Raw genomic sequence first — 23597 nt, forward strand, 5'->3', positions numbered from 1 at the left:
GTGCGGCAAAGCATGCATAATGTGTAAATTGTGTAATCCATTGATGGCATTTCAGGCATTCGCCAGATGAAAAAAAGTAGGAAAATTTCAATTGCATAGCTTTCAGACTTTAAATTTTATTGATATCTAAAAACCCCGATTTTGTCTCTGACTCATTTACTCACTCACTCATTGATGATCATCAAAACTCTTAGGGTACTTTCTGAAGTCCTAGGAAGCTGAAATTTGGTAAGTAGTATAGTAACAATACATAAACAACAAAAAATCAAAAACATGAATTTTTTTGCCCCTAAGATGGTGAAAAGGGGGGTAGAATTTAGTATGATGTTGTAAAGATGTTTGTTAACTCGACTATACTTACCAAAAATTTACAAGAAACTCATATGGCTGAACCCCAAGAAATGTACGTATCCTAAGTATTGCGGTCTACTAGTACCAATAGTAGTGGATGAAACAAAGCGCCATCTACCACCCTGGATTACTCTTCCTAATCTTTATACAGTTCACGTTCAAAAGTATCTTTCACATGCTAATTGTTGTACAGGTAGAGACGAAACTCTTTTTGTTACGTTATTAGAGAACAGTAGAAACTTTTGACACGTAGTCTGATCCGTTACTTTTGATGCAGTGCTGACTGTACGTGATAATTAAGTACCTAATACTGTGGATTAGTACTTACTAATATTGGTAATTTTATGTATAATTGCGCGTCAAAAACAGACTACAAGATATTAGGTAAAACTGATGTTGTTAAGTTTTTTTTATTACTTTTCGAGGCATGAGACCCTAATACATCAGCGGTTAGAATTTACGGCTGGAATTGCCGCTAAAATGGAGGTACGACTGGCAATAAAGGTTTAACGTAGGGTTCCCTTTTGTTAAGTAAGGTAGCCTGGCAAAAGAGTACCCACTTAATTTTAAAGTGTTTAAATAAATAAACAATTGATTTATGAAACGTTTCTTATTTTATAAACTATTTTTTTTATCAAGCAAACACGTCTGCAGGAGATTAATTATGAGTTATCGTAATGCGTAAAACATTCCATAAAAAAAGATAGCCTCTTCCCTTACGTACCGCATTTATTTCATCTGTTGCGATGAGAGAATGTGTTCTTCACCGTTTAAAACTAATCAAGCAAACCCGTTTGACTTAAATAAAACAAAGTTTTCAGAGCTTTTGTCATGACTGATACCGGCCGTAAACATGTTCATTTTATAGATGATATCGCTGTACCCTCATCATCATTTCGCACGCCACCGAGCTATTTATGAGCAAAGAACGCTTACGCGGTCGGGAAATAACGCTCACTTAATGCGAGAGATAAGTTTCCAAATGATCCGGTCCACAAAAAATGGTTTACGGTACTATATTATTACCTGTAAAGGCTACACTGTCTCTTAAATTTTAGGCACTTGGAAGTAAGGTATATAAAAACGCAAGTCTACACGATCGAACACCACTAGCAAAAGAAAAAGAATATTTTATAAAGCTTTTAACCCTAAAATTGGGCCCAACAATCGAATATTATTTCATCTCTAATACTGACGAATTAGTACTTGACGCGACCCATGATCCGTATGACAATTTCTCCAACTCGCTGTTGGATATAGTCTTAATTTAAAAAATAATTTATGAATTAGGTTTTACAGTATTTTTATTACTTCATTATTGCATTTCTGAATGTTACAGTACCAAAAAAGTCCAACAACATTTGACATTGACAGTTACTTCATACAAGAATTAACTGCCATAGGAATCATCATTGGCCGCGTCAAATATAATAATACTCTTCCAAAGTAATTATTTTCTATTATGTTAGAGGTACGTCGCTCGGGCCTTTTTCACGCCACCACGCGATAAATGGAGAGGGTTTGTGGGGGTAAAGGGTCTCAGCCAATGTTCCCGGTGTCCTGCAGACTCCGGGATTGTGTCGTTCAGATGGCAAAAGGCTGGCGCGTAGCCAACGCGCCAGTCGTTAACGCTCCGTAGCGTATCGTAGTCATCTCTCTCTATCACTCTTCCCTATTTATGCGACAGTGACAGATTCATTTCACTCGCTACGGAGCGTTAACAATTGGCACGTTGGTTACGTGCCCAGATGGTATTACATTGGTTTCTTGGCAGAAGGGTCGGTGCCTCTTATAACTCGCAACGTGTGTTACCAACTTAGCACCTTTAGTCAGTCAGTCACATCATCAGTGCTGACAGGAGGAGGAGGAGTTCGTCGAGCGTCTCGCGCGGGTCATGTATGACCGCGCGGACAACGCCGGCCACGACCATCTTCGGGACATCGCGCCGCACCACAACACCAGACCTCCGGAGAGGTGGGCTCGGGACTTGCCCCGAGCCCTTCTATACCAGTAGCTGACAAGCACTGCACATCACACACATTCGGACACAGCCTCACCAGCACGCCGCACACGCCAGCTAAGCTGCCGGTCGCCTTCACCGCGGCTCCATAACCTGGCCCCGCTCAAACGGTATCACCAGGTTAGGGGTCGCGGGGTTGGATAACGATCGGTAGCGAAGAGCTGGTCCACACCAGCTACACACACCGTCCCCAAAATGACGGCCATCTGACCACCCCACCAGTCGTTGGGGAAGCGACCCGCGACAGCCGCCGCAGCCGAGAGACGGTAGCTGCCCCTCATACCCCCCTGACGGGGGGTATCGACAGATCACTCACTCACTCAGTGCTGACACTCTATCTTGGAATCAATTTGTAATTTCATACCAGTTTGTTACCAGTATACCGGAGGAGACTGCAGGATCTTGGGCTCTCTCTAAGTCGCCCAAGTATTCAATTCCCACACAAACTCGGAGGTTAAGGAGTTAGGGATTGCAATCCTCGCTCCGGATCGTAGGTCCAACAATTCTCCTTGGCAATTCAACGTGGCAATACTGCCAGTCCCACCCAAATCCGAATGTCATAGAGACATTTGGATTTGGGTGGGACTGCCGGGCGAGGTGCAATTCGGGAGTGCTATTTTGCAACAGTGCACTCACTTCTTATTTACGGTACTGAAGCTATGGCCCCGCGCATCGGACTGGAAATGGCCTCGATAATCTCGATATGGCTGGCAAACCCTTTCCGGAATGCCTCGGGCAGTATTTACGCACCAGCACACAGATATATTCAAATGAAGAGGCACACCTACTACCATCTCCGAATCAACAAACATAAATCTAGACTGGTTGCCAATACACAGAAACTAAAGTTGTCAAGTCACATCGGTTTAATTACTACGCGAGAAATAGTTCAGCAATAGTTTGCCTGAAACAATAAGAAAATCAGCTACTACCTCTTTCAAGAATAAATTGAAAATATGGCGCATGAAAAAGGCCATGAGGCCATTTATGATTATTCTGAATTTTTAACCGAACTATCTCTCCAATCGCGACTTTGTAGTTAAATTGATTCTCAGGACATTTTGGTGGTATAATGTAAGATAAGAATAAGGAAATATGTGACATGTAACTATTATTATTAATAAAATTGTTTGATATTTTTATTATTTCGGCACATAAAAAATAGATAAATAAATAAACTCGCGTGAAATACCACGCTTTATGAGTCAGTGCTATGAAAAAAAAATTAGTTACTGAGGCGAGGGAAAAATGTGCCTCAAGTTAACCTACGAATTTCAATTTGTTACACGGAGAGAGTATACAAATCATAGCGCTAACCGAAAGATGACAGTTTTATTATATTTCTGACAGTGATTTATGTAATCTCATTTCAAAACAGATTGGAATATTGTTATAACTATTTACTCGGGCCTTGATTTCTAAGCACTTTTGTATGTTGATTGGTAGGTGGGTTGATAAAATAAGAGTTTCTTTATTAACCCTTTACAGGACCTAATTTACATTGTAAGGCGAAAATAACCATCCTGTACATAATACTTCTATAGGTTTGAATAAAAAAAGTAGAAATGTGTCATCCATAGTTCGTGATCAGTAACGCATGCATCGTTAAGTTGACAAAAAATAAATCAGCTACAATTTTCGTCACCACATTACTGACATTTTTATTTTTATTTAGAAGTTTAGTTTAATTTTTTATTATTATATGCAGATTTCTTAACGAATGAAAGTCCAGTTGTGAAAATGTGTATCTTAGCGGATAATTGATATCCAATCATGTATAATGAAGGTGGTTGATGATGAAAACGAATACTTGTACCAATATTTTAAATTTATTCATTTGTTACAAACATACTACCAACCAATTTACAATAAATATTTCTATTTTTCTACTCCTGTACTGTTATACTTATGTCATTTATACATACATTCATGAACACTAATATGAGAACATACATAATAGGTTTGACGAAAAGTCTATATTGTTTATTCCTCATAACAGTACATGTGCTTTAAAATCATTTAAAATTATTAAAATTAGCGATTTTAAAGCACAAGTACTGTTACCGCGGTTAATAGCTACCAACCTAAGAAAATCAAAATTAATGCAGTTTCAATCTAAGTGTATTACCAAATTAGAAACGCGCATGTGACAACCTTAATATAGCAACATCCATTGACTACGAAGACTGCTTAGCGTTGCTTGTTAGTCTTCTATGTTGCCATAGGCTACTGTGGCTAAAATCGAGAAAAACCTCAAAAAATTGAATTTAGCAGGGAGTAAGTTCCAGGGCCTCATGAGTTAACAGGACTTACCTGTCGCTAACCAGCCAGGCCAGGGTGGGCCGGGCGTGTAAGAATGTATGCTCTCGTATCTTAGCTGTATACTTTTGGTTTGTTTACGTATATGTTCCTACTAGTTTAAAGTATTATTTTTGATGACTGGTAGCAAAAAAAAGTATGCAACGTTGTATAAGTGGGTTAATTAAATGCTCGTGGCGTATTCCTTTAGAATGTTCGCCTACGCCTGCGCCTCCGAACCACATCGCCTTTTTGACCTTTCTTATACAACGGTTGCATAAAATACTATTAGGCGTGTTTCATATACAAATATTGCTATTAATTAACAAATTTAAAATGCAAATGGGTGATTGGACGGTGAAGTATTTTTTTATTTTTAAACAAATTCATGTACCTACTTAGATAAAATTTTCCTTTTCTCTCCAATGAGTTTGTGCCGTTTTAATTTGTAGATCTAAGAAGTATTTCTCACAATTATGTAAATGTGTAATAAGGGAATCGCTCACATCGGGTAACTTAAATAGTGAAAATTTTAATTGAGTTCGTACCTATCATATTTACTGTTCATCTCTTTGGATGCCACTAGGGGTATTGACCTTTAATTATTATGAATGTTACGCGGTGTCGTTTTAGTTTTAACCGACTCAAGAAAATCGACCGCATTTTTTATATAACTCCGATTTTTTTTGTTTGAAAGCATAAGTTGGTCCCATTTTTTCCAAACCGAGTTCTAATGATGGGATCCATGAGGAATTGAGGGAACTCTTCTAATCTTGATGGACTTAGATCCAGACGTTCAAACTTGAAACGTACACAAAACGCAAAACTGTTTAGTACATTACTATTAGACCACACAGAAACGAGTCAGCATCAGCAGCAGAATGCTGCGTCACTCATAACAAAAATGTTAAACTATAATTAATTAACCTTTTTAATAGAAAAGAAAAACCTAATACAAATAGGATAAAATAAAATATTGACCCTTTATATGCGCTAGCAATTGATTTTCTAAGTCGGTGCCAAGGCAAATACATAGTTACAATGCTGGTTAATAAATCCCCAAGCAACTAATAGACAGCTTTCTTTCTTTCAGCTCGGCAGTGTTTTGACGCTTTTAACATTTGGCTTGGCACCGACTTCAAACATAAAGATAAATATAAAGATAGTTTATTATTCAAGTAGGCATATTACAATGCGCTTATGAACGTCAAATAAAGCTCTGACCCGAGAAAATATAAGTAACTAGCGCATGAAATGGTTTTTTATTTTTATTTTAGCCTTTTTGAAGTCGGTTTTTAGGGTTCCGTACCTATAAAGTAAAAAACTGAACCCTTATAGGATCACTTTGTGGTCCCTCCGTCCGTCTGTCTGTCCAATACGCTTTATCTCGGGAACACATGGAGGTATCGAATTAAAATTAAAACCATATACTTCAAGACTTTCTTGAAGTTGTGAATAAATAAATCTTGCCGAAAATAGAAGCCGCAAAAAATGTATTTTTCGACACTCTCAAGTTAAAATTTATGGAGTACTTCCCGTTAACCTACAACTATGAAATTTGGCCAGTAATAAAATACACAGGGAAAAATCGGAAAAATATAAATAGAATAAAAAAAGAAAATTTGTACGGAACCCTCGGGGGGCCAGGCCGACTCGAAATTGTCCGGTTTTTTAGTAAGCTTAATTTTATCATAATATCCAGCTTTTACGGTGCGACGTATACAAATTAATTATAATTTGTATACGTCACACACATTGATTCGCGTAATTTCATGAACACGTTTTCAAATCGGTATCTCGGAGGTATGGCTTGTTGTAAGTTAAAGTTTTGCTTCATCAGGTGGAGAAAGCACGACACTGGGAGAATCCGACAACTGCGACCCGAGCGAGCTGAATATATGTGTAGAGAAGATTCCGAAGACACCCGTTGGCTTGCCGAAGACGAAAGAGGAACTAGACACGCATTGCCGGTAAGTGGCTTGTCATAGTGACTGTGTATAGAAACACCCTTATAATGGAACAGGCACCAGTAATGGAATGGTATAGACCAATCCTGTAAAATAAGTAATTACCATCAGTTTTTAATCACTGGCACAATTTTACCATAAACAAGAGCCAAAGAGCTGCTTAAGTTTAATTTTTCATTGATATTTGTTATTTTGAAAATGAGTGGCGCCATACATTCCATGACTGGAGCAAAAAACCAAAATGCTGACCGAACCAAAAAAAATTAACAGTTTTTGATTTATTGGCAGGCATGGAATTAGGCAATCAAGAATTAAATAATCGGCCAAGACCATGTCGAACCATGCTCAGTGTAGGGTTCATTAGTTACCATTCTGTCCGAATAAGCTAAACGGGGGCTATTACATAATAGTAACTCAGTAAGTACGTACATTACAAGCATAGGGAGTACCATCGCAGCGCTCTGTACGTCTTTTTACTAAGAAGAGAAGACTTGCAATTGCACCTCAAAAACGGCTAGACCGATCATGTTCGGTATAGTTTTCATTACCTACATAAAAAAATTGTGGATCCATGGTTCAAAAGTAAATATGCGTATCAATTACTCGTGCAAACGATTATTATGGGTACATAAATTAATATATATGTATGCATATTTAATTATAGTATATTTATGTAAGTTTATAACCGTTAGTATATATTATTTATCGCTATTTTGCTTGTTTTAAGTTACTTATTCTGTTTTTGTTTTTGTTTAATGCCTGCACGTACTACTGTTTCTGTTTAGCCTGATGGTTGATTGGTAGAGAATGCCTTTAGGCATTAAGTTCGCCATTTGTACTTTATTTGTTATATTGTGCAATAAAGTTTAAATAAATAAATTATTATGCGTAATGACATTCTGCCAATCGTTACTCGGCCAAAGAACCCGTCTGCGAATCGTTGTCGGCGAATCGAAAATCGGCGTATTGTTTGTCGGAAAATCAATAGGGCATCATAGTGGAGCCGTTAACCACATATAGTACGATGAATTTTATCGAGAAATCGCCCCCCATACCTATGTTTTTTCTCAACCATTTTTAAAGTGCACCCTTTCAAAGTTTTATGGTGCACTTGGTTAATGTACCATTATCTGCCCATACATCTAAGAAATTATAATCATTCGATAGCTTATGAATTAGGGCATAAATTTAAAGCATAAATGTCAACGAATTTTCCACAATTACTCGATAATTAATAACAAAAATAAAATCGTCTTCAAAAATTTTTTTTTTTTTTACATTTTATATTTTTTTTCGAAAACGAGGTCATTGACCTGTACTTTTTTTATTGTTAAATGATAGAACAGGATATTAGCTAAAAGTTGACATCAAAATGATAGCCCTAGTTAAAACATTTCACAAGTTACACGAGTCCAAACAAGACCTTCTGTAATGTGCGTCGAACTAAGTTGATTTAGTTCCATTCCAAATGATAATCGGGTGGCGGGGAATTATTCTTTAGAACAAATTAATGGCTCCACTATACGTGGACAAACACATTGTATATACAAGAATTGCTCGTTTCAAGGCATAAGATTTCATGGTCATTTGTGCTAGTGAAAATAAGTATATAATTAAATGTATAAAAACCATGTTTATCCGACTCAAACTAAAAGTTGTTGTGTCCTAGTCTATCCATAAATAAGAGGGAAGTTTTGCTAATCAATATTAATGCCAAATGATTACTTGACCTATTGTGTTTCGACCAATATTTTCTCGGGTAGGTAATTGTGAGAGTTACTAAATGATTATTCTACGAAAAGTAAATATGCGTATCAATGTTCTGCGAATTGACTACTCGTGCAAACTACTATTTTGCGTAAAGTTAAGGGAGCTCTCCAAAACATTTAGCGGCTTTGACAAATTTCGCCCTAGAGCCTTTTTTTAGAATTGATTTCCCCATTGAATAACTTAAAATGCTTTTCGTTCCTAAGAGAGTAACGCGAGGACGCGTTTAAGTACTTGGCTGGTTTGTTTTAAGTCCCTGTCAATTGAATTTGACGCTTTTTAAACGATTTCATTATGATGAATATATAAAATTTATTTCTTTTTTAAAAAAGAAATCGTTTCGTAACGTCAATTTTAATTAAACGAGTCTAACGTCCATATTTTAAGGTCGTAGTTGTATTCAATAATGGAGATTCTTTTCTTTATGTTAAATACTAATCACTAACCAAATTCTCAAAATGTCATTTTAGCCTGAGGTTTGATCAGTAGATAGATATATTGATTGTGATTAACTGTTGGTGTGTAGTTTTAAGCTGTTAATTTATATAATTTCATGACGCATTGGTTGCGACTGTAATGTCATGTAAATATGTTTGGAATAAAATAAAATATAATAAAATTGATAGTACCCCAAAACACCCTGAAAAAAATCTCTGGTCATTCCTGCAACAGGAACCCGTGCCAAAGTTACATCTGAAATTCCTATGAAGAAGAAAATACAAATTACTATAAAGTCGTTAATTTTTTATTGGTTTCTGATCGCATCGGGGTTTTGTGAAATAGTGTTTATATAGCAATAGTTAAATGTGATTAACATGAAAAACTAAAGAAATAAAAGATCATTTTCATACATTAAGTATAATTATGGCAGAATCGCATAAAAGTTGGCACGGGTTACGATTATTAATTTTTGGAAATCATAAAATAAGGTACACCCTAACATGCAATAAATTATAATTCGAAAATACCGCGTGTCAGCAGTGTTTTTTTTTAATCGTACGTCGGTCGTATCGTCTGCTTACCTAATATTTTTTCTATTCGGCCACCCACTTTCCACTCCGGTACAAATAGGCAGCCCTGGGCCCATTTCTCGAATGGTATTATTTAGTCTGTTGACATTGAAACTCATGCGGTTTGATATTCCACAGAGTAATAATATGAGTCTATTACCCTACGAAAAAAGGGCTCCAGTGGCTGAATGACTATTGACCGTGACTTATATTGGGTGCAGCCATTTCGAACTCGACGACAATTTAAACTCATTTCGAAAATATTCGCCGAATATCTTACACGTCCTTGCATATTAGTGCGAGCGCGACGTGCGACGTTCAAATACCGTTATATACATATTTGACGTACAATATTTCTAAAAAAACTATTTCAAAATTCATTACGTTCTAATATGCTTCATAAAATCATCTTGTATACAGGGTGTTTAACATGGGGATGAGCTGCATGGACGCTTGGATCCGCCGCTGCCTACCGACGGACGGACAAAAGCTGGTGCACCAGCAGATCGGCGGCGCGCGCGCCATTATGCGCTTTCTTTGCGCGAACGAGACCACAGCGCTGCGACGGGGTAGGTCATCCTTTTTATACAAGCTTTCATTTAGTTTCACCTGTTCTGTTTGTCTGTATGTTACAAATCTTGCAAGCTGAATTGGACCCACTTCCCATTACTTTAATAAACTTTACATACTTTTAGACAATAAAGAGTGCCCTCGGCCGAGTAACGAGTAGGAGTGCCCTCGGCCGAGTACCGAGTAGGTACTGTACTAATCCGAGTAAGGTTTAAGTTTCCTTTTAAGTTCGAAGAGACTTGGGATTAGTTGTCAAAGCGGACCCTATGTTCTTATTATTCCCAGGAGGAATCAATTTATTTAAGTACCTATCTGTAATTTATTCATGTTCAATGATTTATTCATTGTCATATGTCATTTATTTATGATTATTGATTTGCTAAATTCAATATATCCGGTCAACCGTTTGCAGTCTAACGGCCTGATTCGAAGAATGATTAAGACACGTTTAAGATCTTGGAGAGATCTTTAAAAGATCGATAACTGAACCCAAAACTCTGTCAAAAGTAAATCTGACATAAAAGAGGACCATAAAAGTTTAATTATCTTTATTACTCTCAAAAATATAGGTTAATTATATCTTAAATATACCTTTAAACGAGCAATTCTTGTTTATATATATATACAAGAATTGCTCGTTTTTCTTTCGACGCAGAATATGGTCGCTAATTTCGTGTTGCCGGCCACTGTCCGTCTGGTCTAGCGGGTTAAGTTAAGTAAGACGCGGACGGCTAGAAACGAGTGTTACGGGTTCGAATCTCGCCCGGTGATTAACTTTTGTTTTTTTTATATGTTCAAGTTTATATATAATTTTTTAATTTTTATTGTTTTAGACAAGTTTAATTTAGTAAAAAAATGCAGTTAAGATTATCACCTATACACCACCATATTACAATAAATAGTTATAACCGAGCAAAGCTCGGTCGCCCAGGTACTTAGCTTTTATATGTGATCACCTCAGCAAACACATTTGGAGATCTCAAAATATTTTTTTGCTAGTTATCAGGTTTGACCAGTCCTCGATATGTACATACCCCTGAACGTTACTTAACGTTATTAAATTTTGGATTCCAATATGCAATATGAATACAATTTCAAGGTTTTATAGCAAGGAAAAAGCACCTTATCCTGATCTGCTGAAAAGGATATACAACACCATCCGGTAATGCGACTAAAAAATCCATGTACACCTAAAGTACATTTTCCTTTTAAAAAGGGACGTACCCATAACCGGATTAAGCTCGCAATCCAAATTGGCCTAGCGTGGCGACTCCAACCAGATTCGTTATGGTAAAATAAAAATAAAAATAAAACATAAATATGTATTATATTTCAGAATTTAAAACTTGTAATCAGTTAAAACACAACCTTTACTCTAAATCACTGCATAATCTTAATCAAGTTGTATATTTATGTTGTCACCAGAATTCCTGAAGGAGCAGAGCTGCTGGGCCCGGGTGTCTCCGGAATGGTCCAGCTGTGTGAACGAGTTACAGAGCGCCGTACGGGACATCAGCGACCGCGCACAACTGTTCACGTACTTCAACAGGAACGGAGAGCTTTGCTGGTAAATATGATATGGGTGGAATTCCAGAAGAAATATTGCTACACCCGCTTGTCTCCGGAGAGGTCCGGCTGTGTCAAAGTGCAGCATAACAGAGGACTTACCGCGAACCACGTTCGACGTGTTGCCTCCCTGTCACACTTACGTGCGAATTTATAAGTGCGACAGAGAGGTAACACGTCGAACGTGGTTCGCGGTAGGCCCTCAGGACGCCGTCAGAGACATTCCAATGTTTTCGACATTTCATGACATCGAATATTGAGTTACATGGCCACCATAGTACTTACGACTCGTGAGCTCAAGAGTATATAGTCCCAACGCAGTAAACATACAACTCGGCATGCATGTAGCTTGTGTACCTAGATAAAAAACAAAATAGAAGGGGCAACAATTTGTCAAGTGGGTATTTCGCACACTTTGGCCCATTTCGTAGTTTTTCATAAGTATGAAAAAAACGGTTTGAATTACAACAAAAGTTTCAAGGAACAATAATTATTCATTAAACTCTCTACAATATTTGACTTTGAAGTAGGTATGTTGTTAGGTATTAATAATTTTGAAAATTATGCGAGATGCAAATGTTGACGAGCGATTTTGTTCTGCCATACAAAGACTTTATATTATAAGAGAGGCTATGGACGGGTAATGACTATAAAAGAACATTAAAAGGTACTAAACAAGGTGCTTGCCCTTCTATTTTTTTCTTACCTACATGAGCTACACGCATGCCCAGTTTCATCCTTTCTTCCGGATGGGACTATACCACAGAATAACTAATAGGTAGTACTACCGTACAGAAAGTTCACTCCTTCACAAAAGTCAGATTTAGGTATAAAATTATACCTATACTCGCCGCCTGCAAGCAAAATTGAAACTTATATAACCGCGCACGAACCGTGAATCTTCTTTGCGCGCCGCAGTTTTATGACCCAGCTGTGAGTGCCGGCACAGGGTTGTCACTTGACAAGTTTTTGTACCTATACCTACTAATTATTTTTCAGGTAAATAATTATGTAGGAATTACAAACGTTGATTCTGTAAACATTACATTTTTATCCGGAGATAGTATGTCTGATTCTCATCTCACGGAAATATATGTCGGTCAGTTCCTAATATTGTTTCTGGGCAACCAATATTCAATAAATTAAGGATGTCTATTTTAACTTTTTTTTAGATATAACTAAGTATGTACAGTCACGATCTGATATTGTTGAGCCATTAAGTCATTTATCAAATAACGTAAGTATTGAACAACCAATTTAGCTAGGAGCCTGAATGGCTCAACTATCACGGAGCGTGATGCACCGCGCGAACCACCGCTCGCGCCGCTGTCACCGCCCGGTTCCGAGCGGCATGATCAAAATAGACTCGAATGCAATGCACCTGTTTTGTTTGAACGACAACGGCGGCGGCTTGACGTGGTTCCCACCAATTCTTCTCTATTTAGTACGAGTATTCAATTGTTTCCAAGTCAAACTATTCACGTTCGTATTGACAATACTGCTGAAACACAAATTTTAGTTCTAAATTTGTTACTACTGGCAAATTCTGTGTAATCGTCATTGTTTCATCTATCAAAGCGAGTATCCTATTGTCATGATTTATTTATGTTTACATTTAAGATAGCAGTTAAATAATAATTCCACTATGGCAACATTAATACGTTACCCCGATTAATACAGGGGTAGTTGGGAAAATAATATTATACTACTGGCAGCACGGTAGTTTTAGCAAGTTGTGGGGACACGAAGTAACTGAGACAGGCTCGTTTACTTGGTTGAGTTGAGGCCGTCAAAGAGGACGCATCGTATAGAATTGGTTAGGCCAGAGTACCTTCAAGTAGGTACCTCCGTTGTCGTTGTGGCAATAGTTTAAAGTAACCAAGCGAGAAGAAGCACCACACTATAGTACATTGTGCAACGAGGGGGGTTAGTGAAATTTTGGATACGAGGGTGGTATTAAACCCGAGTTTGCAATATTCTTACCCCTGGAGTTACAATGTTTTTCATCACACTTGCGAAGAAAAAACTAAATTTTAAGCGAAATAATTCTTAAATACGGTGACACATCAAATATTCGTCCGCCATTTTGTAATTCCTTGACAAGTTTTTTTTTAAATACTACGTCGGTGGCAAACAAGCATATGGCCCGCCTGATGGTAAGCAGTCTCCGTAGCCTATGTACGCCTGCAACTCCATAGGAGGTTAGGCATCGAAGGCACAGACCTGTTCGTCATTCAGCCACGTTTGAAAATTATGTAAAATATTTTAAGCGGCTGTTAAATTAATCAAATTAAATAATTTTAAATATAAACAAAAATATTAAATTATAAACGTCAGTATTTTAAAAAACTCATTTATGCTACTTGGTTTGCATGATTAAGTGACAATAAAAAAAAAGCTATAACACCCTAAGGAGCAGTACATCTGCATGAAATAAGATCTTGTTCGAGCAAATGTAATGAAAAATTGATTTCAGTTCATATCAGCTAAAAATGGGTTCAATGAACGAAACAAATTAAAACTGGAGGCCTCCTACACTAATTTTTGCACATTAAAAATGTTAGCTTGATTAGAATGAATGTTACTTGCATTAATAACGATAAAAGTATTCCGGTCCGATTCGAACTTTAAGATATGTCAAATATTAGGTATAGATACGATATGGATCGGATATGTCAGTGTCAAAAGTGACTATATGTATGCTCCTCCCACTCCCCTTGCCTATCGGCACTATGAACTGCCCCCCTGGCCCATCAGCTGTCGCCAGCATCAGACGCATTTTTCAAGTTTTAATATGCCTCCTGACAGCCTGTCTTCCCTTTTGTGAAGGAATGTTAAGTACCTAAAAAAAGGAAAGTAACAGCTACTTTGCGCTAAAATGTTAGTTTAGCGCAAAGTAAAGTACAGCCATTACTATTTCCTTGCAATGGGAGTTTGTTAGCTATTGTTACCTCAAATAACACGTATTTATCCGAGCCAAATCAGGTTCATTAGGTCCATTAGTTTACCCCAAACCTATATAGTACAACTACTTAGCAATTTTCATAATCTCTCGTGTACTTTAAATTCAAACTAAACTGAAGAGAAGATTAAGATCTAGTTGCGCGGGTTTTGCGAACTACCCGCACTTGATCCTGATTATTCACTTGCACGCTAGGGTTGTGACTTTGCCAGCACACAACACTCACGACATCCGATGGTTTGTGACTGGATGTTTTTTTTTATGGAGGATAGGCAGGCGGTTGACCACGATCTCACCTGATGGTAAGTGATGAGGCGGCGTACGGTGGAGCACGCTTACCTATGAGATACCTATTTATCCTAGCCTTGAAGAGACCCAGATTGTACTCATGCGGATACACAGACTCGGGCAGGGCATTCCACTCCTTGGCAGTTCGAATAAGGAATGTTGAAGCAAAACGCTTCGTGCGTATTTGTGGAATACTTACCATGAAGCGATGCCGGAGTGCCGATTGTCTGGTACTCCGATGGTGAAATGGGGACGGAGGAATAAGGTTGTGCAGTTCCTCGGCAGACTCTCCGAAATGTATCCTGTAAAAGATCGTTAGGCTGGCATTTGCTAATCACCGTTCGTGGATACGAAGATGAAACGTCCCCCATTCTGGTTGAAATTGCGATGTTTTCTGATTTGAATAGCTTCACGTACGAAACTTCAGACCAAATAATAAAAGTAAGTGTACGCGATTAAGGCCCTCGTCAGTGTCATAAAGCTCTCTGGTTAATTGTCCTTCGTAGTCATAGTATTTTTTGCACTGGGTACATAAATTAATATATATTATATATCCTAACCTGCCTGCCTATTTTCGCTGCCTTAACTTGCCTTTATTTATGATTGTATAATATATAATGTATGTATGTATATATGTATTTATTTTATTAGTATGTAGGTATATATTATATTGTTTGCGTCTTCATTTTGTTGAATTATATGTATATCGGCACTACCCGCTCAATGTTGTAAGTTCATAGTTTCCTGCTACCCAAAGGTTGCCTGGAAGAGATCGCTTCTTAGCGATAAGACCGCCTGTTGTTACCTAACTTTTACGCGTTTTTTCATTTCCTGTCTATTTTTAAATGTATGGTGCACAATAAAGAATATTTACTTACTTACTTACTATATATTTAATTATAGTATATTTATGTAAGTTTATAACCGTTAGTATATATTATTTATCGCTATTTTGCTTGTTTTAAGTTACTTATTCTGTTTTTGTTTAATGCTTGCACGTACTACTGTTTCTGTTTAGCCTGATGGTTGACTGGTAGAGAATGCCTTTAGGCATTAAGTTCGCCATTTGTACTTTATTTGTTATATTGTGCAACAAAGTTTAAATAAAAAAAAAAAATGATTGAAGATCGTGTTAGTATTAACATATACATACGAGTAAGATTAGGTCCGACTATAAGTACCTACGCCGTGTACAGCTTCCTGACTTTGCTTAACAAAGCACTACTGTGGACTGTAACCTCAATATTATTTGTGAGGTTTTCAACCAAAAGATCCCACATTGTCGGTTGTCGATATAAGGTTGATTTCAAATTGAAGCTATTATGGAAATATCGCATTATTGGAAGCCGACAGTAAGTACCCTTTTGGTTGAGAATGGCATATTTACGAGTATCTTGTGTAATTTTTCGAGTATTAGACTCAGACTTACTTAACAGTTTGAAGACCAATATTAGTTTAATGTATTTCGAGAAATGGATCTTTTGAGATATGTTGGTGAGATATTTTTAGTAGGTATAACATCGTTAGGATAATAGGTCCCAAAGCTCGCTTTTGCTCAGCCGTCAAAAATGTATCTAAACTTTCGATATTTTTATTTTATTTTATTAACAAGTAATATCAGGGTAACTGACTAACAGACGTATTTACTTTAAAATAATGTACGTATATTTGGTATTAGTTATATTTTCAAGGTTTGAAAATATCGCTCATGTAAAAATGTTGCAATGGCTGATTATGCCCGTAACCAGAGTCATCATAACAAAGTTGAGTAGAATTTGCATTGGGCTTGTCTAACTTATTCTTAAATTCATTGACATTTTGGACGGTACTGTCCTCTGTTCTACACTAATAAAAGCAGTATTAATAATATAAGTAGAATACAATTAATATAGACTGCTTTAATAAATAATTATAAGTCGATAAGTGTTTCAGTAAACTACCTTAAACCTAAAATATACAGGGTGATTCATGAGACGTGAGCAGGACTAAGCCAACACAATCAGTAAATGTTAATGAACCGTTCATCATCATATTTAAGTAAAAGAATCTCGCTTTATTTCTGTTATTAAACTTTTTGGGAAGGACAAATTTAATAATCTACAATCATGGACACCCTACAACACTTAATTAGAAAGATAAAACCTCTGTAACCGTTATGACAGCAGTTTGATTATGAAGAAAACAAAATGTCACACTTGAGTGAGATACGATTTTTCAAAAGTAACCAGACTCCGAAGACATTCAATTTGTCACTTGTTATGGATAAAACAAATAGGGTGACCATACATGGCGTAAATAAATTATAACATTTTTTTTGAACAGTAAAAAATAAAAGAACGTTAATCTCACAAATACTGGTACGAAACAGTTGCTTATAACTTACTGAATGCTCAAGCTGGATCCTGCTTACGTCTCCTGAATCACCCTGTAGTTTTATTGTGTTTTAATATTTTTAATCACTTTTAAGGCAGTGTACTGAAAAACTAATCAACTTATAATTATTTATTAAAGCACTCTTTATCTATATATTTAAGTATACCATACTATTTATACTGTTTATATTAGTATTGAACTCTATCTAAATTTTGGCGGTAATTACTGGGGAAAAAAATCCGACCTTTGGTATCAAACCGGATATGGCACCTAGTTACCACTGGGAAATGGGTGAAAAAAAAATCCAGTACTTAGAGTCTGGCTAGCCAAATATTGTTGACAGATATTTCCTTGTGGAATCACCAATTGTCTATGATTTAAAAAAAAGCTAAAAGTCTGTTGTCAATTTATGTCCTTCATTCAAATTGTTCGCGGTTTTTAAGGGGTTTATTTTAAATAATACTAGCTGTTGCCCGCGACTTCGTACGCGTGGATTTGTATGTTTGTGGTTTTACACATGAGCATAGAACATTATGTCGCAAAAGGTAGCAGTAGGGAAGGTTAATCACTTGTTAATAATTATACAGCGCATGAGATATGTCTGACACAACCTACGAAGTGAATAAAGTTAATATAATAAGACTGAAAAAAAATGTTCTCGATATTATCCCTTAAGAAGATTATCAAGTCCTCTATTCCAATTTAATGCAAATTTTAAACCCTTTTTTCACCAGTTTGGGGGATTAATACTTTCAATGAACGCCATTTTAAAAGCCTAGCTTAAAAGAAAACTTGTACCACATATAAACTTCTATCCCCTTTTTAACCCTCTTAGGGGTTGAATTTCCAAGAACGCAAAAATCACTTTTTTAGGGTTCCGTAGTCAACTAGGAACCCTTATAGTTTCGCCATGTCTGTCTGTCTGTCTGTCTGTCCGAGGCTTTGCTCCGTGGTCGTTAGTGCTAGAAAGCTGAAATTCGGCATGGATATATAAATCAATAAAGCCGACAAAGTCGTACAATAAAATCTTAAAATTTAATTTTTTTGAGGGTACCTCCCCTACACGTGAAGTGGGGGTGAATTATTTTTTTTGCTTCAACCCTACAGTGTGGGGTATCGTTGGAAAGGTATTTCAAAACTAATAAGGGTCTTCAACAAACATTTTTTGATAAAGTGAATATATTCGGAGATAATCGCTCCGAAAGAAAAAAAAATGTGTCCCACCCTCTAACTTTTGAACCATAGGTCCAAAAAATATGAAAAAAATAGTGGAATTATATTATATTTCCCGCCATAAATTTGTGTAATATTTCAGTAGCCAGACTCTACTACTGGTGACAACTTTGTGGTAACTAGTGGGAATAACCCTTTGTGTGTGGGAAAGTCCACTGAAAGTCGCTAAAATACCTATTAAATCAGAAGCACTGAATAATCTGAATATTTTGTCAATAGGCTAGATGACAATTTTAATTAATGATATCAATCGATTAAGTTTATTTTTAGGATCAAATGTCTGTATGGGACCCATGGCATTAAAGCAATACAAAAGTCAAAAATTATAGTCAAAGTCAAACGCTGTAAGTGAACGTGATGTCACCGTCCAACTGAGAACCATTCTTAGTATCTTCTTCAGAAGATAAAGAAGGAAACATTGAAACATTCAGGTCCTGTATTTTTTTGTATCATTTCCGTGTACTATTTTAATATCCACATTTTTACGATAGATTGCTGAATTGCTATTTTACTGGATTTTGTTATAAAGTTCAACATGCGTCATCATCCCTATACTAAAGCTACTACAAAGCTCACCAAGGCAACTAGCTCACTATTGCTACAGTAGAAAATGCTTCAAGTTTAGTACATTCTTGCAATTTTCAAAATAACATTGTATTTTAGGTGAATAAATAAAAATAAATATTATAGGGACATAAGGTAAATATACGGATGGAGGAAGGAAGGAGGCAAGATCAGAGGCAATTTTTTCTTATTATCAATACAGCAACAATTGAATTGTTTTGTATGGTCTCAGAAAACAGCTACGAGTATAACGTTTATGAAATAGAGGCCTAATAACGGGCGAAAAATCGATCTAGTACAGTCACATTCATGGGGAAATTTGTTTTCTTTGTAGGTATTCCGATGAAAATAGCAATTTACATGCAAAACAGGACAGGTATACTATACTTCTACTTTCAATATATAATATTATAAGCTGACCTCGACGCTAAACGCGACGAACTGAAAACGCGCCAGCCTGCGTCCATTCACTACCACTACCTAGCTGGTGTCCTCACGTGCCCTCAATGTGCGCGGGGGTTCACCTCAAAGATCGGCTATGTCAGCCATCTTCGGGCGCATGAGCGCCGAGCTAACTAGGAGTCGAAGTGGTCGCCATGGTCGAAATCGGCCGGAAAGATCATCATATAATATTAATAGGGGAGAGCGTGGCTGGAAGTTCCCAACGGTATTAACTTTGTCAGGAAGAAAGACAACAATACATTTGTCATTTGAAGTGTATAATGATGTCAGGTAACGCGCAGCTTTAGAGAGAGAGTGGCTGTCTTAACGGGCTATCAAAATGTCACACTTGTAAATATTTATGTGTCTAAGTATTATGGACCACTATGGATGGTAGTGAGACAATATCTTATTGTTCAAGTATTTTTTTAAATTGGTTTTATTAGTTTTTTGGTACGTCAGTCTTCGTACATAAACTTAATTTGGGGCAAGAAGCTCCCTTCTAATGGGACTAGATGTTCCCGAGAACTACTTACTTTGATTGACCTGATCTGTACAAACAATCTTATTTTAACGATGCTTAACCACAAACGCAAGTCAAAAAATAAGTATGTCGTTTATAAAATTAGCAAAAGTATTAATAATTTGTAACAAAAATGTTTCAAGAAAAAGTGAATTGCATTTAGTCGTGCAGATACAGTAATTAATACTTACATAAATTTAAATAGTTAGTTTTATTAAAGAAAAACTATGTGAAATTGATAATTTATTCTTATCAATTGGCCTCAAAGATTGCCTTGAAGCAGGCCTGTGTTCCTCTCCAAAATTTTGTTATTTCAACAAAGTTGCTTCAATAAAAATCTATTAATATATTTGTTAAAAAGATTTTATCAATAGATACAAGAAGACATAAATTATCTTCAACATTTCGACATAATAAAATGAAATTCTTCATTTTTATTCAAAACATCATGTTATTTGAAAATCGGAGCTTCCAGGCCCGCTCTCCCCTACTGTTATTATGGCCCGTCTACACGAGGCGTAACCAACACAATTCACCGAACAAAGATATAAAGCCTCAAAAATTTAAATGACAGGCTTATTTTTAGGATTGACTTCATTTAGACGATGACAATGTTGGACGTTCTTCTTCTTGAATGTTATAACAGGCCGGGTGACGATATTTTGTCAATAATCTCAATTAATGATAGTCGCGTGTCTACACTACATAAAAATGCCAAATACGGCTTTCTCTGAACCAAAGGTTTTCTTTGGCAGAATGAATCCTTGTGTTTCAAAGACGACCGGTCTGCCCTAGTGGTAGTCAGGGTCAAAGCTTCACGAAATATACTTTTAATTTTTATTTCGTCTCATTTATTATTTTTTATCATTAGTAAATCAATATAATTATTTAAACCATAACAATAAGTAGTCATAGATATCTATAAGAAAACAAAATATTTTGTAACAGAGCGGTATGTAACGACCTAAGTCACGTGTCACATACACGGTCTATCTACTGAAAAAAAGTTAAGGGGCGGAATCCATAATATCACATTATTTACATGTTGCTGTGTTCATTTCCTCGCAATCAAAGTGAAAAATAGAGTATACTTATCCATAAACCCCAATTTGCACGCGACTTTATATCGCCTCGCGTAAAATGGTGCGTTTTATGCACTTGTTGCACAATGTACTATTAAACTTGTGGTCTTGTTTTTTTTTATTATGTACCTACCTAAATTCAACATGTATCATCATTCCTATTGGTCTCGTGTAACAAACAGTGTTATTTCAGCGCGCGAGACGACTTCATGGCCTGCGTGACGCAAGTGGGCCGCCTATGCTCAGCCACCGCCGGGAACCTGCTCAAGCGCCTTGCCTGGGTGCTCGCGCAAGACGTGGCCGCCTGCAGTCAACCGCACGCCTACTGCACGGCCCCGCCGACTGCCGTCACCACACCTTTGCTGACCGCACTGTCAACGATCTTACTATATCCACCAAGGCTCTAAGCTCAGTTTAAGCTAGATAGAATTATTTAGTTAGAACGCTTGTTTTTACCGAAAAATTGTCGTTTTCAACGATCGACAATTATAGTTTTAAAGTTAAAAATAAAACGTAAAATCCCTTGTTATGAAGAAGACGATCATTTTTACATAGCGAATGGACCAACCGAAAATAGTGCTCCGTAATTGTTTGAAGTACGTGTCAAGTTAATTGCTACTACCTATTCGCGTGGGTGCCAGCTAAATACCGTCTGCGGTTATACTATGCCCACTGAGGCCCTAAGCTCAATGTTAGTTAGATAGATATCTTAATTATCATGGACTTAAAATCGTCCACCTAATATTTTTTCACCACACCTAAATCAAGAGGGATTGATTGTTTAAAAACTAATGAGAAAGTTGCATTTTATCCACACTTGGGGCAAAGTAATCAGATGCAAATGTTGAGTTGTTTCCTTATTAGCTGGTAGAATTTACTTTTTAATGATATTATGTTCATTTCGATTTGATTTAATTTGATTTGTTTGGTAATTTATAGTTAGTATATTCCTCGTGTTGGTGTGGTGAAAAAAAAATTTGTTTCACTCGGGGGCGTACTTTGTAAAATAAATCAATAAATTTTGGCCCTTTATTTAGAATATACTTTTTGCTTGTTTTTCTGTTGCATTCATAAATCATTAGTTAGTTTTCGATAAAAAAGATGAATGGCCCACCGTCACTTATAATCTTAGTGTTGCTCAGAACTAAACATTAAACGACCTTAAGATGAAATCGGTTGAAAGTTAGGTTTAAGATCAATGAATTATTGATGTGATGTGATGTTATTAAAGTAAAGTTTGTTAAAGTAAGCTAAGTAATTGAAATTGTATGTAATCAGAGTTGAGCGTAAAATAAACAAATCTAAAGATTTAATTGTACAAGGAAGTGGAGATAAAAGAAAATATACAAAATTTACACAAAATAATATATTCGTTCTTACTTGAATATTGTGTAGTCTTTCCAAACTTGCCAATATAGCCATACGCACGTATATGGGTTGAGCCACTGTACCCGGCTTTTTTCTACCGAGCCACTGTTTCCTCCTTGACCCTACCTATATTCATTTTTTTTTTTCAAATCAATGATGTTCTTTGACATTTTTTAGTCATAAGTTTAGTTTCAAATTTACGAACATTCGGTCAACTTTTCTTTAATTATTTAATATTGTAATGACTTTAATAACACTATTCGCTGGCCAGACTATATCATAAGATTATATAACGAAAGCGCGCAAAAAATGCTTACGTAAATTAGACGTAGGTACTTCAAAATTGTGATACCAAAGAGTTATTTAAATAATCCTAGTGCTACAAACGTTTTCATATTATTCATTTCAAATCATGAACACTTGCACATGAGTCCTACCTGTATTATATAATATGATGTCACGGTACAGAATAGGAAATACAACCATTAATTGCTAAAATAATGTATTGATTATTTACTGATCTGATCGTTATAATATCTTGCGAGACATGTTTTGTAGATCGAAGAGCAAGAGTTGGAACATATCTGTCATAAAAGTTACAGTGTTGTGTTTGAAAAATCTTTTTATAATGATTTTTATGCTGGTTGCTATGTATTTAAAAATAATTGATAACCATGGAAGTGGGTATTTTTCCTGTCATCAATAATTAAAGATAAAAGGTAAATATACGTCCTACCTAGGTAGGTAGGTTTAATAGGTATACGGCTGTCTCCAACGACTCGCGCTAGTCCGGAGTACGTGCTCCACCAGAGTTTGTAAAATATATCGCCTTAAATCATATTTACTTAAAGACGCCATCAACGTGACTATATATCTTCCTAACACTAACAAAAATATTTATTTTTATGACCGGTTTGGCCTATATCGATGGTCCCAGATTCGAAAACGTAAGGGCATATTTGTGTGATGAACACAGAAATTTGTTCCTGAGTCATGGGTATTTTTATGTATATAAGTAGGTATGTATATCGTCGCGTAATACCCATAGTACAATCTTTGGTTAGTAATCCTAGTTAGGTCGATTCGTGGAAGATTGGCTCCAAATATTTATTTTATTTATCTATTTTATTTTATTTAGGTCTAACTTCGTCCATTACCGTTGTCCTAATGATAGGGATGATTAAATAAGATATAAAGAACATTCCCAGATAATA

At 36.3% G+C, this 23597-nt stretch overlaps 1 protein-coding gene across 2 annotated transcripts in view; it reads left to right on the forward strand.

The window, feature by feature from the left end:
* LOC133522922 (uncharacterized) overlaps nucleotides 1–22380 on the forward strand; it is a 50552-nt gene extending 28172 nt beyond the window's left edge. For both annotated transcript variants that reach the window (XM_061858404.1, XM_061858405.1), the window contains exons 3-6: nucleotides 6510–6639; nucleotides 9834–9982; nucleotides 11409–11550; nucleotides 21209–22380. In XM_061858404.1, coding sequence (XP_061714388.1) covers nucleotides 6510–6639; nucleotides 9834–9982; nucleotides 11409–11550; nucleotides 21209–21422 — 635 coding nt within the window. In that variant the 3' untranslated portion in view covers nucleotides 21423–22380. The remainder of the gene's footprint in view (nucleotides 1–6509; nucleotides 6640–9833; nucleotides 9983–11408; nucleotides 11551–21208) is intronic.
* The last annotated feature ends 1217 nt before the right edge of the window (nucleotides 22381–23597 follow it).

This window comes from Cydia pomonella, chromosome 11 (assembly GCF_033807575.1).
Source record: "Cydia pomonella isolate Wapato2018A chromosome 11, ilCydPomo1, whole genome shotgun sequence".
Taxonomy (NCBI): domain Eukaryota; kingdom Metazoa; phylum Arthropoda; class Insecta; order Lepidoptera; family Tortricidae; genus Cydia; species Cydia pomonella.